Raw genomic sequence first — 17,519 nt, 5'->3', positions numbered from 1 at the left:
TGGAACAAATTTTCATAAGCAAATAATTTAATGGAAGATCATATATGAAGCTATTGGAGGGGATGCATTCCCTGATTTTTTTTCCTCTTTGAAATCATTCTGGAAAGTCATATTTCAGATGATATTGCATTCTAAAATTTTTTGCTACTTTATTAAACTGGGAATCCAAGTAGCTGAGTCTCAGGGTAGATCTGCTTAGCCTAAATGTTTTTATATAGCCAACAATACTATAGAATAATTCCAGTATACTGAAACACTGCATAATCTGACCAGAAAGGTATTTAGAGAATTCTAGAAACCTTTGGGTTTGTTCCTATTCAGCAAGTGCATTGCACAGCTCCTAGTTTATCAGGATATTGAAGAAACAGCTAATCTCTTGCATAAAATTTGTCATCTTGCAAAAGATTATTCCCTAACTACATGGCTGAGAGAAAGCAATTGCACTGTTGCATAAAAATATTGGGTTGTTGAAATGTTATCCTTTAGAGAAATGTTAATTCTGAAACCAGCCTTGCTTTACTGTAGGGTTATTGCAACTGCAGTTGTGACACTGAGAAGGAAGGAGGAAATCTCATTCTTGTGGGTAGTTCCTCCTTAGAAAGTTTCATTCTATAGATACATTTCTCCAATGTGGCTAAGGAGATTTTTTTTGTACCCGGGATTGAACCCACAGGCGCTTTACCACTGAGCCACATCCCCAGCCATTTTTAGGTTTTTTTTTTTTTTTTTGAGACAGCATCTCGCTAAGTTGCTGAGTGGGGCCTTGAGCTTTCCATCCTCCTGACTCAGTTTCCTGAGTAGCTGGGATCGTGGGCATGCACCACCAAGTCTGGTGAGAATATTCATTTTTACAGGTTCAACAGTATATCAAAACTTCAGATATGTTTCATACATTCTGCTGTAGAGATTTATTTATCCTACGTTTAGCCAATCCTAGGAAGATTAATCTGACTTGTAAATTTTTTTCTCTCTCTGAATCTTTTATTAGCTTTATTCTTTCACATATCTCATTTTCATTTTTGCTCTGATTACAGACTTGGAAATGGATAGTGGGTCCCATGTTCCTGTATCTCTGTGAGCGGTTGGTCCGGTTTTGGCGATCTCAGCAGAAGGTTGTCATCACCAAGGTATTGGTTGGGTTAAGAATTACTAGTACTCAGTGTCTGATTATATTGGACAATTCTACCCAAGTTCCTTTTGTCTCTCTCTATGAGTTATCTTTTGCCCAGTTCGTTTTGCCCCAGTTTCTTCTGATGAATTTAAAGCAGAGAGGAAACCTATAGTTTACTTCAGTGTACTTAGCCCATTCATCAAATGGTTGGGCCTTTAACTGGAGACACTAGAAGATGCATTATTTGGGTAGTTAAAAATGAAGAATGAAATGAAGTGAGTCTTAAAATTTTCAGATGACAAAAGAACTAAGGAACCAAGGGTAGGTCTGACTGAGGCTGAAATAATTTCTTGGGTCATTTTTGCCTCTTCTGTGTTTTATATGTAATTACAGAATATCAAAGTGCCCAAAGTCTCAAGCAAGTTAGTAATTAATTAAGCTGCACTTTAAATCTGGTCTCCTAACCCCAAGCCTAGAGGGGCTTTCCCCCACAAACTCTTCTATGGGTTTTTTTCCCCATAGATAAACATTCAGCTAACTAAATATAAATGGAAACTCCTTGTTACAATTTCCAGAAACATTACACAAGATCATTCTTATCAAATGAAATTTAGTTCAACTCAACAAGTATTTACCAAAGACCTGCTATGGGGTCATCTTTGCAAAACATACACATTCCTTCTGTCCTTTGTCCAAACTTTTTTCATTTGATGTCTATGAAGGGTCATAGTAAAGCCAGTCCTGTTGGCATTGGAAGTCTCGCAATATAGGAAACCAAACGGTTCTCCTTTTTTGCTATTTATATTGTATTATAAGAAAAACCCCATAGATCAGCAAAAGAAGCTGCCACAAAATTTCCCTTACTGGACAAAACTGAGTGAACCTGACAAATATGTCTCTTAACCATCCTTGTAAGGAAAACTTGTTTTCCTGTAAAGAAAATTGATATTCATTTTCTTCTCAGACCAACAAATACAAGAAACAAGGTGTTATCTCAAAATACTTCAATGAGAATGCTGTCCACTAGTGTATCTTACTTAGTTAAATCCTATTTGTGCCTGTGATGGCAAAATTGCAATATGGCAAAAAATTTTTTCTTCACACAAAATGATGACATGGCAAACAATTTTCAACATAATTTTCTGGATTTGAAATGATTCTTTCCAACTCTGTATTTTGAAGCAGAAGGGAAGTTGGATACAACCATATCATATAAGATGTATTTAAATCACAAGCTTTGGAAATGTTTGACAATTCTTTGTGTGGTATTGGGGACAAAATCTAGGGCCACACATGCTAAACACATGCTTTACCACTGAGCTATGCCTCCAGCCAACTTTTTGTGGGGAATGGCATGGGTACTGGGGATTGAACCCAGGGATACTCTACCACAGAACCACATTCCCAGCCCTTTAAAAAAAGTTTTATTTAAATTTTCATTTTGGGACAGGGTCTTGCTAAGTTACCCAGGCTGGCCTTGACTCTGTGATCCTCCTGCCTCAGCCTCCTGAGTTACTGGGATTACAGGCATGTGCCACCACACCTGGGCCAACCAACAATTTTTATTAAAAGAATTTCCTACTCTCCCACAACTCTTTACCCATGAAAAGAAAAGCCCAGAAATATCAGATAACATTAAAAACTTACTATTTTGTTTCCATTGATTTTACTTTCCTTTGATGACCCTTGATTTATCTTTAGTTGTATAGCATGAAGTTCTTTTAGGTATTTTAGGAATCATGAAAGAAACAGTATATTACTCTTTCTTTTTTTAATTTTAATTTTATTTTTAAGTGACACATAATTGTACATATTTAGAAGGTAAAATGTAGTGTTTTGATATATTATACTTTGTGTAATGATCAAATCAGTGTAATTAGAATATACTTCACTTCAAACATGTATCATTTTATTGTGGTGAGAAAATTCAAAATCCTCTCTTCTAGTTGGGCATGGTGACACATGACTGTAATATCAGCCACTCAGAAGGCTGAGGCAAGAAGATCTCAAGTTTGAGGCCAGACTGGGCAAATTAGTGAGGCCCTAAGCAAATTAGTGAGACTCTGTCTCAAAATAAAAAAATAAATAAATAAAAAGGGTTGGGAGTATGTAGTTCAGTGATAGAGTACCCTGGGTTCAATCCCTATTTACACACACACACACACACACACAAAAAAAAAAACACACACACACAGAGAAAAAAGAAAAATTCTCTCTTTTAGCAATTTGAAATGTATATTATTGTTACTCATGGTCACCATCAGAACTTATTTGTGCTTTTTTGTTTGTTTGTAGTACTAGAGATGAAACCCAGGGGAACTCTACCATTGAGCTACATCTCCAGCACTTTTATTTTATTTTGAGACAGGGTGGGTTTTGCTAAACTACTGAAACTGGGCTCAAACTGTTATCCTGCCTCAGCTTCCCAAGTCACTGGGATTACAGGCTTGCGCCACTGTGTCTGGCCTTATTTCTCCTCTCTGTGATTTAGTATCTGTTAACCAACCTTTGCCCATTTCTCCCTCCCCACTACTTACTCCATCCTCTGGTACCCACCATTCTACTCCCAACTTGTACGAGATCAAGAGATCAACTTTTTTAGATTCTACATATGCATGAAATCATGTGGTATTTGTCTTTCTGTGTTTAGCTTATTTCACTTAACATAATATCCTCTAGATTGATCCATGTTGTTATAAATGACAGGATTTTCTCCTTTATATGGCTGAATAGGTTCCCATTGTATGTATGTACCATGTTTTCTTTATCCATTCATCTGTTGATGGAACTTAGGTTGATTCCGTATCTTGGCTATTGGGAATAGTGCTGCAATGAACATGGGAGTGTAGATAGGTCTTTGACAAAAAACAGCATGTTACTTTCTGCATGGCTCTTTATTGTGTTCTATTTTTAAAAAAATAGTTATCTACTTACTAGTTGATGGACATCTGGATTGTTTCCATTTTTTGCTATTATAAGTTAAGCTGTTAGGAACATTTGGGTATATGCAGAATGAAGATGGCGGTGGATGGGAAGGAACTGGCTTGGGGAGAGATGACTCATGTATTTCCCAAGTAGGGAAAATGTATTGCATGGAATAGGACAGGTTCCAGGTGTGATTCATGGTAAGTTCAGATAGTAGAGTTAACTTGGTTTTGGGGGGTGTTGGTATATAATGGCCTGTGGAATCTGCTTCTGTCCAGTTCTCAAGGCCCTCTCTCATCCCCTGGGGAGATAGGAAGGCTGAGCAGGAAACTATCACCTTTTCTCCCCTATTTTTTTTGTACCTTCCTTGACTTCTGAGAGAGAGAGAAAATCAGAATAGGCTGATGACTTAGGCTGGATTCCTTGGTAAAGACTCTGAGACAGAGAATTGTGTGCAGAAAGTTTATAGGGATGTGTTCTCAGGAACTGCATCTGTAAAGAAAGTACAAAAGATGGAATTGGGGAGAGGGAAACGGTGACCCTGACTTACAACATACTGGCAACTGTGGCCTCAGTTGATCCTACAAGGGGTGCTGGAGTTGAGATGGTCCCTTGGAGTTGTCCCAAATCTGGGAGAAACAACCAGATCTTTGTATCCCTTTGGCAGTCTATCTTTGGCTATGGGCTACAGCTGAGGACAATTCCGAGTGACCAATTAGAGAACCTTCCATGTTGGCCCTGAAGTAGAGACCTGGATGGAACATCTTAGCTCAGCCTTTTATCCATATGGACACGGAAAGGGCAAATATTTGGGAAAAGTGTCACTAACAGAGACATGTTTTGTTCCATAGGTGGTCACTCACCCTTTCAAAACCATCGAGCTACAGATGAAGAAGAAGGGATTCAAGATGGAGGTGGGCCAGTACATTTTTGTCAAGTGCCCCAAGGTGTCCAAGCTGGAGTGGCACCCTTTCACACTGACCTCTGCCCCTGAGGAAGACTTCTTTAGCATCCACATCCGCATCGTTGGGGACTGGACAGAGGGACTATTCAATGCTTGTGGCTGTGATAAGCAGGAGTTTCAAGATGCCTGGAAACTACCTAAGTGAGTACAAGGCACATATTACAAAGGTATAGGTGTTCAAGGAAAATGGCATTCAACAGCTCCTCTTCCCCCACATTCACTATGCTATCTCCTGAGTCTCTGACAAAACACAGAGGTCCTAAGAATATACCGAGCCCTGTGTTCCCCATTGCATGTGTGTGGTATGCTTATGCATATTTTTAATGTATTTATGTGAAATTAAAAATATTTGGACCAAATATTAGTAATAAATTAGTAATAAATATTTTCAAATTCCTTTAAGTTCGTTAATACCAAGTTACAAACTGAGCTGTAATGTATCAAAATTATCATAATAATAATAATAATTATTATTATTATTATATAGGGATTGAACTCAGGGGCACTTTACTACTGAGCTATATTCCCAGCCCTTTTTATTTTATTTTTAAAAAGTATTTTTTTTTAGTTGCATTTGGACACAATACCTTTATTTTATTTATTTTTATGTGGTGCTGAGGATTGAACCCGAGCACTCTAGCACTGAGCCACAACCTCAGCCCCCCTTTTTATTTTTTATTTTGATACAGGGTCTCACCAAGTTGCTGAGGCTGGCCTTGAACTTGCAATCCTCCCGTTTCAGCCTCCTGAGTCACTGAGCCACTGTGCCTGGCCAAAAATATTCTTAAATTTTAATCAGCACCATTTATTTGAGAGAAAATGCCAGGCATTATTGATTTTACATCACTCTCCCCACATGCCTAACATAGTATCAGGTGCTTAACAGATGCTGAAGAAAAGTTTGTTGAATAGCTCAATCAATAGACAAAAGAGAAGTGGGAATAGCAAATCTATAGGATGTTATAATATTAGAAAATTCTCACATCAGTGTGTAATAAAAGTAGGAATTTCAAGTGCAGGATGTCCTGGCAAGAGACAGAGATGTGTGTGCATGTGTTTTTTTTTTTTGTTGTTGTTGTTGTTTTTGGTTTTTTTTTTTTTTTTTTTTGTGTGTGTGTGTGTGTAAAAGAAGGAAAGGAGGATGGGAAGGTGAAAATAAAGCCGTGGTGAGTTACCATGTTTTCAGTTAGCTAAAATTCCTCTTCTTATTTTCAACCCCAATGTTTGCACTAAGTTGTTTACTTGTTAATCATTTCATGGAAGAAAGTGCGTCATAGATACATGGCCCCAGTTGGAATTGCCATATTGTACATCTGCAGTAGAATGAGAGCTCCATCTTACTGTGAAAAGCAGGACATCCCTTAACTACCTCCTCTCCACTCCCATTCAGGATAGCCGTTGATGGACCCTTCGGTACAGCCAGTGAAGACGTGTTCAGCTATGAGGTGGTGATGTTGGTGGGAGCAGGGATTGGGGTCACGCCCTTCGCATCCATTCTCAAGTCGGTCTGGTACAAATACTGCAATAATGCCACCAATCTGAGGCTCAAAAAGGTAAGTTCCTTCATGTTTTAGAGGGCCTAGGGTGGCCATTCATTGCCAAATGAAGTGTGAAATCCCCTTCAGGGCAAGGTGGGCAGGGAACATGGAAAGTAAAGAAAAGCTTTCGTGGTTCCAGAGACCCAGGCTTAGACTATATGATAAGTTAAATGTGCTCTCTAGAAGCAGGTCTATTGGTCAAAGTAATTTAATACAGTATTTATATAGCATTACTGGATGTTCCCAATAAAGAAACTTGGGAAAGAAATATTTACAGCCCTAACCCTCCTCCTTCCCTTTCTCTTTTTTCTCCTCCTCCTTCTCCTCCTCTTCTTCCTAGTCCTCCTCCTTCTGCTGGGGATTGAACCCAGGGCCTGTGCAGGCTAGGCAAGTGTTCCACCACTGACCTATACCTCCATCCTCTTGTATATGTTCTTTTTTTTTCTGTGTGTGTCTTAGAAGAGTTTATTAAAAATCATTCCAGCTGGTTGCAGTGGTGGGCACCTGTAATCCCAGCGGCTCATGAGGCAAAGGCAGGAGGACGGCAAGTTCAAAGCCAGCCTCAGCAACTTAGTGAGGCCCTAAGCAACTCAGTGAGACCCTGTCTCTAAATAAAATACAAAATAGGGCTGGGGATGGGGCTCAGTGGTCAAGTGCCCCTGAGTTCAATGCCTCGTACCCCCCACAAAAATCATTTCATTTATTCCTCACTTTTGAGGATGAAAGTGCGATTAAAATTAATTGATTTACATCAATGCAAACCCCCCTTTTTTTGGTACCAAGGATTGAACCCAGGGACACTTCATCACTGAGCCATATCCCCAGCCTCCACCCCCAGCCCTTTAATTTTGAGACAGGGTCTCAATAAGTTGCTAGGGCCTCCCTAAGTTGCTGAGGCTGGCCTTGAATTTGTGATCCTCTGTCCTCAGCCTCCTGGCTGCTGGGGTTACAAGTGTGAGCCACCATGTCTCCCCCCTTTTTCTTAGGGCTTTATAGTCATACATGAGACAAACCTTTTAAATAAGGTTTGAATAAAAATGATAGTAAATGTGGATGTCTATCTTCTTTTGTAATATTCTTTTTACAGGCTTACATATTTTTGGAAATTGGCAAATTTCAACTATGTACAATTTCATATCCTGATTTTTAAAACACAGAAAACATTTTTCAGAGACATCATAATGTTTTCTAAGACTTCATCATGTTGATTTTTAACGATTCCCTCCTATTCCATTGGGAAGATGCAGACTAATTTTTCGTCCATCTGGGATTATATATTGAGATAGAATCAATTTTTTAGGCCTTTAACACTTTTTTTTTTTTTTTTTTGCAGGCTGAGGGCAGGAGACCTGAAACTTTTTGTTTCTAATGGATGTCTCCTCAGGATAAATTCCCAGGGGAGTGTTACATGTAAATTACCTGATGAAGGACATCCTCAATAAATGCTGAGTCACTCTAGTAACTATAAAGATAAATTCTGAAGGGTACATTGAGCCTACCTTGACTTTTTTATGTTATATAGTTATTTTTTTGTTTGGTTTTGTGTTTAGAATTCTTCCCCTTCACCTCTTTTCTATGTGGAGGAGGAATGGGTAAAACTATTTATTTTTTCCTGCTAGTCTACTTTCCTCATGTCTTTCTGAGAGGAGCTACAAGGGATGTCAAGGCTTCTGGGGGAGAAGAAGTAACCAGCCCAAGATGGACAATAGATGGACTAGAGACTTGTTTTTACTTTGAACTATGTATTTCTTTCTTTCTTTTATTTTCCTTTCTTTTTGTGGGGGGCAGGTACTGGGGATTGAACTCAGGGACACTCAACCACTGAGCCCCATCCCCAGCCCTATTTTATATTTTATTTAGAGACAGGGTCTTACTAAGTTTCTTACCACCTCGCTTTTGCTGAGGCTGGCTTTGAACTCGAGATCCTCCTGCCTCAGCCTCCTGAGCCGATGAGATTAAAGGCAGGCACCACTGCACCCAGCTTAACTACGTATTTCTGAGGCCAAGTTAGTTATTTACTGCCCTGCCAGAGCCTATGAAATGTCCAGAGCTTGCTGAAAACCTGTTGCTAGGCATTCTGAGCATCAGGAAAAAAAATTAGGGGGATAGTAGCAATGCATGTGTTCATGCTGCGGGAACCCATGCCAATACAATCTGCTCTGGGATCCGTCCTTTTCCAGATCTACTTCTACTGGCTGTGCCGGGATACGCATGCTTTTGAGTGGTTTGCAGACCTGCTGCAGCTGCTGGAGTCCCAGATGCAGGAGAGGAACAATGCTGATTTCCTCAGTTACAACATCTACCTCACTGGCTGGGATGAGTCTCAGGTGAGGATAAAGATCCAGGTCTCAAGTCCTTCCTTTAGTGTCCAGGGCTTACCCACTTTCCCTTGGTTACTGGTGTGTCCTGTGTACTATTTTTTTCCCCAAGAATGGTCAATGGATTCTAATGATCTAGCCCATTCACTCTAACTCAGCATCGCCACCTGGTAGACTGTTGAGACTAGATTCAAAGCTAAGGATTCTAAGAGGGAATAAAGGCCAAGCCCTTGACATTATTAATGCAATGCTCCCATCTGGGAGTCCAAAACCAGACACAAAATTTGCCAGGGGACAATGAGGAAAAAATGTGTTTGTGTTCCTTTAATTCATATGTTTATGCATATGACTTAATATGCATACTTGATATGTTTATAGTTGTTAACTATATGCAGTCAGCCCTCCTTATGAATCGGTTCTACATCTGTGGATTGAACCAACCACTGATAATAAATATTTGGAAAAAAACTTGGATCTGTTTTCAACATGTACAGGCTTTTTTTCTTGTCATTGTTCCCTAAATAATACAGTGTGCATGCAACACGTACATAGCATTTACACTATTTTAGGTAATATTAGTAATCTAGAGATCATTTAAAGTATATTGGGAGGATGTGCATAGACTTATTTTTATTTTTCCAGTACTGGGAGTTGAACCCAGGAACCCTCTACCACTGAGCTACATCCCCAACCCTTTTTATTTACTTTTGAGATAGGGTCTCACTAATTTGCCCAGACTGGCCTCAAACTTGGATCCAAGTGCTACTTCTATGCAAATACTACACCATTTTATATAAAATATTTGAGTACCACAGATTTGGGTATCTAAGCAGGAGGGGTTTAGAACCAATCCCCTATAGACACAGAGAGAGACTGAACTGCACACCAGGTACTGTGGTTAAAGTTTAGACAGATTGTCTAATTTTATGCTGTCAACAACCCTATGAGATCGCTACTATTATTATCCACATTTTACTGATGAAGAACCAAGGCCCAGAATAGATTAAGTCATTTGCCTAAAGGCACCTGGCAAGTAAGTGGCACAGTCAGAATGTTCCAGAGCCTGCATGCTTAGTGACTACCAGTAGTTTATGATTATTAATAGTAAATAAACCTATATAGCTAAAGAAGGTGAGACATGTGTGGTGCGTGTGTGTGTGTGTGTGTGTGTGTGTGTATTTCAAATGAAAGTGTGCTTTCAATACTGTTCAGAGGCCACTATAATAAAATCAGCCAGTAGTTCTCAGCTGGGGGTGATTTTTCCCACCTCCCCAGGCCCCCCAAGGAGATTTGGCACTGTAAACATCTTACAATTGACAAGCTCCTGCAACAGTACATGAAGCCTCTTATAAGGTTCTTAATCTCATTCATGAGGGAGGAGCCCTCTCGACCCAATCACCTCTTAGAGGTCCTACCTCTTAATGCTATAACATTAGAGACACCTGAAATTTTGGAGGAGACATATTTGGAGCACAGCAGCTGGCTCTAGCTAGGCATTGGCTCCTCAACCCTGGGCATCTTTCACTTACATCCTGTTACTGTCAAGAGTGCCATTTCATTTGGGTTTTGTTTTGTTTTGGTACTGGGGATTGAACCCAGGGATGCTTGGCCAGAGCCACATCCCCAGGCCTTTTTATTTTAAATTTTGAGACAGAGTCTCACTAAGTTGTTTAGGGCCTCAATAAGTTGCAGAGGCTGGCTTTTGAACTTGTGATCTTCCTGCCTCAGCCTCTTGAGCCACTGGGATTATAGGTGAGCACCACCATGTCCAGCTAATTTGAATTTTTAAATTATTGCCTATCATAGATTCTCCAAGTCTTAGAAGAGTCTTGTAGTAAATGTAGATCCAGGGACACATGACCATGACAACTGATGCTTCAGAAAAAGCAGTTTTAAGATACCATTTTTGGGGGCTGGAGTTGTGGCTCAGTGGTAGAGCACTCGCCTAGCATGTGTGAGGCCCTGGGTTCGATCCTCAGCACTACATAGAAATGAATGGAGTAGGGGTATTGTGTCCAACTACAACTAAAAATTTTTTTTTTTAAAAAAAGATACCACTTCTGCAATTTAAAAACAAAACAGTAAAACCCCTTTGACAAAAATGAAACCCAGGGGAAAAATCTATGATTTATAAATTGTTTTACAGTTTTGCTATTTTATTTATTTAGGTACCAGGAAGTGAACCCAGGGATGCTTTATCACTGAGTCACATCACTAGCTATTTTTAAAATTCTTCATTTTTGAGACAGAGTCTCACTGAGTTGCTTAGGGCCGTGCTAAGTTGCTGAGGCTGGCCTTTGAACTTGTGATCCTCCTGCCTCAGCCTCCCGAGTAGCTGGGATTATAGGCGTGCCCCACCATGCCCAGCAATAACAGTTTTACAATTTAAAAAAGCCAGACACATTTTTTTAAAATAGGAAACTTATGTGCATTGAAAAAAAAAATTATTTTGCTTTGGAAAACTGGTCCCATAGCATTATGAAAAAAAGTGACCACCTTTTGATTTTCCTTTCTTTTTAAAATTGTTTGTACCATTTTACTATTCACTTATTTTTGCAGTACTGGGGAGCCAGGGTGTACCAATGAGTGCTGTACCAATGAGCTACATCATCAGCCCTTTTTCATTTTTTAAATTTTGAGACGGGCTCTCACTGAATTCCCCAGACCGGTCTCAAGCTTGTGATCTTCCTGCCTCAGCTTCCTGGAGCAGGTTGGATTACAGGTGTGCACCACTGCATCTGTCTGCGACTCTCTTTCTAAATCCCCTCCATCCTCATCATCCATCCCCTGCCTGGTGAATTTAATATCTGATTTATTTTAAAAATACATTTAATTTTAGCCAGTTTTATGAAAAATACCTGTTGTTCAAGCTGAGGCTCCCTAGAACAGTAGCACGAAAAGAGCATGTGCACACAGCCCAGCTTCAGGTTTGATTTGATGTCCTGTTAAGTTATGGAAATATTACTATATTTTAGTCAGTGAATATGTCAGTTCTTAGTGATTCTCCCAAATGAGTGGAGTACATAGGGTGAGGAGAGAAGCTCAAACAAAGGAAAGAGTAAAACAGTGTGTGGGGGGAGTGCACGCCTATAATCCCAGCAACTCGGGAGGCTGAGGCAGAAGGATTGCAAGTTTGAAGCCAGCCTCAGCACCCCTGAGTTCAATTCCTGGTGTACACACACACACACACACACACACACACAGAGAGAGAGAGAGAGAGAGACAGAGAGAGAGAGAGACAGAGAGAGAGACAGAGAGAGAGAGAAAGACAGAGACAGAGTCAGAGACCCAGAGAAAGACAGTGAGACAGTACCCACACTTCAATGCCTGACCCAAATGCTATTGGCCTTCAACCTTCCCTTAGCCTCCCATTCTAGACCTTCCTTCTTTGTTCTCATTAGGATGCTGCGTCTCTTCCTGGCACTCATCACAGCCGATTCTACATATTATATTATTTATATTTATACTTCAAGGTCTCCCCTTCTGGAGGGGAAATTGCTAGAGAGAATCCAGTTTGTTTATCTTTGTTTTTCATCTAGCCTCCAGTTTGGTGCCTTGGGTTATGCAACTGTACCTGTGTGTGTGTGTCACAGCATGCTTCTTTTTCCTGAATTCATGTCCTTTGCTGCAGGCCAATCACTTTGCTGTGCACCATGATGAGGAGAAAGATGTGATTACAGGCTTGAAGCAAAAGACTTTGTATGGACGGCCCAACTGGGATAATGAGTTCAAGACAATTGCGAGTCAACATCCTAAGTAAGGAACCCCCCTACCAGGCTGTTCATTTCACTTTCCCCCTCCCCTCCCCTCCCCTCCCCTCCTTTCCCCTCCCCTTCCTTTCCCTTTGATACTGGGGGGTGCTTTACAACTGAGCTACACCCCATTTCTTTTTTATTTTGAGACAGGGTCTTGCTACATTGGTGAGGCTGGCCTCAAATTTGTATTCCTCCTGCCTCAGCCTCCCCAGTAGCTGGGATTACAGGCATGTGCCACCATGCCCGGCTCATCAGGGTGTTCTTGAGGCTTTTCATCTACTTTAGCAGTGGCTCCCAAGCATGCCTACATTTCTATATTCTAGAAACTAAGATACCCATGTTACTATACTGGGGTTGAATTCATGTCTAACTGAAAATTCCTAATATCTTTGACTTTAGGAGGGAAACTTTAAATCACAGCAAACTTACCTGGGGGGTTATAGAAAATAAGAATCTCAGGTCCCTCCCTCAGACTTTCTTAACTGCCTATCCCAAGCAGGGTCATGGTTTTGTTTTGTTTCTGTTACCTAAATCTCACTAGTGTATCCACTTCTTTTAAATATTCATATAATTTACACTTATAATTAAGGAGACACTGCACTCTTCACTTTCAGTTATAGTTGCTGCTGCTTCTCCTCCCTCCTCCTCTCCCTCCTCATCTCCCTCCTCCTCTCCCCCTCCTCTCCCCCCTCCTCTCTCTCCTCCTCTCCCTCCTCCTCTCCCCTGGGATTACAGGCACGTGCTACTACCATGCCCTCTTCAATTGTAGCTTCTGAATCTAAAATTGTAAGTTGATTGCTGTCCCAAGGTTCTTTCTGCCCTCACTAAAGCTTTACCCATCACGAGACCTTGAGAGCTCCCATCTTGCTTGAACACATGAAAAACTCAAGAGCTGGCCATAAATATATACATGCCATCATTGCTTCTTACACTATTATGAGCATACAATTCAACTGGTTATATTTTTAAAGTGCAGGTTCTGGGGGGGCTGGGGTTGTGATTCAGTGGTAGAGCACTCGCCTAACATGTGTGAGGCACTGAGTTTGATCCTCAGCACCACATAAAAATAAATAAATAAAATAAAGGTATTGTGTCTGCGTACAACTAAAAAAACAATATTAAAAAAAAATCTGCATTCTTAAAATGCCAATGCCAGAGCTGGGCACATGCCTTAATCCCAGCAGTTTGGGAGGCTGAGGCAGGAGGATCGAGAATTCAAAGCCAGCCTCAGCAACTTAGTGAGGCCCTAAGCAACTCAGTGAGACCCTGTCTCTAAATAAAATACAAAACAGGGCTGGGGATGGGGCTCAGTAGTTAAGCATCCCTGGGTTCAATCCCTGGTACAAAAAAAAAAAAAAAAAAAAAAAACTATTGATGTGGAACTACCATTGAAGAGCAAAGCCTTAAATTCTTTGAGGGAGGAGATACACCAACCTGTCAGAGTTGGGGTACCTAAACATGGTTTGCTCTTGATTTCAAGGTGCCAGAAAGGGTTTTGGGGCCCAGAGCCCTGAAAGGAAGTAACTCACAGACTCACAAATTAACCACCATTTTCTCTATGGTAGAAGTTTCCAAAAACACTTCTTAGAATTCATTCTCTAGGGAAGTCAACTGCCTTTTGAAATATCCAGCTGTCCCCACAAGCAGGGCTGAGTCTCCAACCTGCAGAGTAATCTGAACTCTTGCCATTTGTTATATATGAATATATATTTTAGTTGTCAATGGATCTTTTATTTTTTATTTATTTATATGTGGTGCTGAGGATTAAACCCAGGGCCTCACACATGCTAGGCAAGCACTCTACTACTGAGCCACAACCCCAGCCCAACTCTTGTCATTTGTAGAAAAGACAAAGGAGCAGAGAGGATTTAGCCCTGAGGCCTCAGATTGATAGGAAATCCCCCACCTGCTTTATAGTCCATCTTATTCCAAAGTCTGAAACTGTTTTTTTTTTTCCTTCTTTCCCCAAAAGTACCAGAATAGGCGTGTTCCTCTGTGGTCCTGAAGCCTTGGCTAAAACCCTCAACAAACAGTGCATCTCCAACTCTGACTCTGGCCCTCGGGGAGTGCATTTCATTTTCAACAAGGAAAACTTCTAACTCTTCCATGAGGAAAAAAATATAGGTTATTCTGGATCAAATGCCCAAATAATGTTGGTTGGATGTAAGCTCCCTCCTTTAAAAAAAAAAAAAAAAGAGGAAAAGAAACTATAATGTAATGAATTCCATGAAAGGAATATCAATGCTTGTTTGCGAGTGAGAAGTTACATTTTTATGGCGCTTTAGGGTTTGCAAACTACTTTTACAAACATTATTTCATCTCTTTCTTCCCATATTGTCAGAAGGAGGTGGGACAATGATACCTGACTCATTTTTAGGCTAAAACAATGGGGCCTTGAAAGGGTTCAATAGGTTCCTTAGGATTATGGACCAGGGGAGCCAGTGAAGAGTGCCTTTTCTCCTCATCCATCTGCAGAGACTGGGTCTAGGCCATCTGACTACAAATTTGGTAACCTTCCCACAACACCAGGCTGCCTCAAAAATCAGTTTTTAGACTCTTCCAAAGAAACAGAAAACCAATCCTTTCCCTTTTGAGTCATCTTTTTAAAAAAAATCAATATTGCCATATTGAAAATTTTCCAGTTAGCTGGGGAATGAGATATGCTGAGAGTGATTTAATACTTCCTAGTGACAGTTTTGACATCTCAGCATATTCCAGCTTTCCAACACAGCAGCCTAATTGAGTCAGAGATTCAACCTACAAATGAATATTGCAGAGATTGAAGTTAATCAACTATTTAGCATTTGCCATGGTGCTTGGCAGAGAGTGGATACTCAAGAAGAGTTTGTTGAATGAATAAATGAATGAAAAAACATTAAGAACCGGGTAATGTCAGAGTAGAACTAATAGAAGGACTTACACAGAATTCCCTAAGGAAATAACTTTTGTTACTCTTATGGAGCAAAGGATGCTGGTTCTCCTGAGGGTAGAGAACAGACTAAGGATACTAACCAGTAAATGGCCTGGAGAGTTCCTTAGGCTACTATTTGAAGCAAGGAATGAGAAACGGAGGCAGAGAACTGGTCTCTTGCCTTTACTCAACCTGGCTTCTCTAGTTCTGGTTCCTATCCTATGAAAGAAGAGCACACTGATTTACTTATAGCAATATTCTCCTCCAGTCAATCTTCGTCAATTTCAAACTTGAAATTTGTGACAAATATGTATTTAATAATGTGCATCTAGCTTAAATACAGTCCACTCCTTGTTTTACTTTTACACACACACACACACACACACACACACACACACACACACACCCCAGTGGATCTTATGTGTGTGACTAATGGTTTATTTTTATTGTATCATCATCATCTCCTCCTCCCCCTCCTTCTCCTCCTCCTCCTCCTCCTCTTCTTCTTTCTTTTCCTCTTCCTACAAACTAAAATCCCCAGTTAACTGTGTTGATATTGAATTCACATCCAATAGAATGTTCTGGATATCCATGAGTTCAAGAAAGAGGATCCAAATCACTGTTAGTAAGACCAGAGCCTTTTTAAAGAACTGCTCCCATTTCTGGGAACTAAAAACTGCTTTATTTACCCCACTTCCTGGGGCTGCAGATATTTAGAACTATATATAGCTTTGGTAATGAGGAAGAGAGAGAAAAAAGCAGGGGGAGGGGAAAAAAGAATTCCTTAAGGGTAAGGAAGAGAACAGGTGAATGAGAAAAACAAAAAACAAAACAAAACAACAACAAACAAAAAACAAAACAAAAAACAGAAGGGGCAGCTGATTTCACATTGGTCACTTCTTACACCAGATTTCTTTTCTTTTCTTTCTTTTGATACTGGGGATTGAACCCAGGGGTGCTCTATCACTGAGCTACATCCCCAGTTCTTATTTTTTATTTTGAGACAGGGTTTTGCTAAGTTGATGAGGCTGGCCTCAAACTTGAGATCCTCCTTCCTCAGCCTCCCAAGTCCCTGGAATTACAGGCCTGCACCACCATAGCCAACTACCCCAGATTTCTTAATTTTGCATATAATGAATATAATGAAGGAGGCATACATAGGTTTATCTTATGTTGATTACATATGATATTGAATCTTTTAAACTCTGGTCACAAATTTTGATGCCAAGTGGGCATATTCAGGAGACTGGAATGAACTAAGTAAGAAAGTTGTTCGTTGTAGTGCTACTGTTCCTTTGGTCCCCCAGGATTTCAGGGCATTGAGGGCCAGTTGTGATAAATAAGGCCTTCCTGGATGTGTGAATGTTGCCTCTAAGAAGTGTACAGAAGGTTTCCACTGGAAGAAAGTTCAATCCAGCAGCCTAGGTATAAGTTCAACACATTTATTATACTATTATTATGGCTCTGGTACTGCGTGCATAGTTGCAGTGCTTTCAAACCAAAGTGTGAGCAGGAAGAGAAACCTCAGTTTTAAAGGCACTGCTCATACTGGTTCCTTCTAACTTAGATGTCAGAAGTAAAACCAGCTCCAGTCATTGCTCTGAGAATATTTTTCTGGAGTTTTCTACCTTTGACAACAACACAGTTAGCAAAATAGATCTGCCCTGTGTTATTCTGGTTATGAGATGAAAAATGAATGTAAAAGTGCTTATCATTATAAGAGCTTCCTTCTCTATTCTTCTCCCAAGTTCCCAGCCATCAGTGATCAGCTTGCCAGTACAGCTTTTTTTAGTGTTTAGTATTTAGCATTAAGTAACACATGCTGAGAGAATAATGAAGCATTGTTTTTAATCTCAAGGTTATGAAGGCTTTTCTTAATTCTGCTTTTGCAATATTGTGTTTATGAAATTTGAATTCTTGCAGGCATTGCATGTGAATAGATTTCTTTCGGAGAGAGGAGCTGGGAGATAGTTCCCAGGATGAACTATTAAAACTGT

The 17,519-nt window shown here is 40.2% G+C and overlaps 1 protein-coding gene across 1 annotated transcript in view; it reads left to right on the top strand.

Moving 5' to 3' along the window:
- The window catches only part of Cybb (cytochrome b-245 beta chain), a 42,496-nt gene extending 27,745 nt beyond the window's left edge, over window positions 1-14,751 (top strand). Inside the window, exons 8-13 of the mRNA XM_026387577.2 lie at window positions 1,035-1,127; window positions 4,888-5,141; window positions 6,391-6,553; window positions 8,719-8,865; window positions 12,488-12,612; window positions 14,584-14,751. Of these exons, the coding sequence (XP_026243362.1) occupies window positions 1,035-1,127; window positions 4,888-5,141; window positions 6,391-6,553; window positions 8,719-8,865; window positions 12,488-12,612; window positions 14,584-14,710 (909 nt within the window). The 3' untranslated portion in view covers window positions 14,711-14,751. The remainder of the gene's footprint in view (window positions 1-1,034; window positions 1,128-4,887; window positions 5,142-6,390; window positions 6,554-8,718; window positions 8,866-12,487; window positions 12,613-14,583) is intronic.
- The last annotated feature ends 2,768 nt before the right edge of the window (window positions 14,752-17,519 follow it).

Source organism: Urocitellus parryii, chromosome X (assembly GCF_045843805.1).
Source record: "Urocitellus parryii isolate mUroPar1 chromosome X, mUroPar1.hap1, whole genome shotgun sequence".
Classification (NCBI taxonomy): Eukaryota; Metazoa; Chordata; class Mammalia; order Rodentia; family Sciuridae; genus Urocitellus; species Urocitellus parryii.
This window is presented reverse-complemented; position numbering and strand designations above follow the sequence as displayed.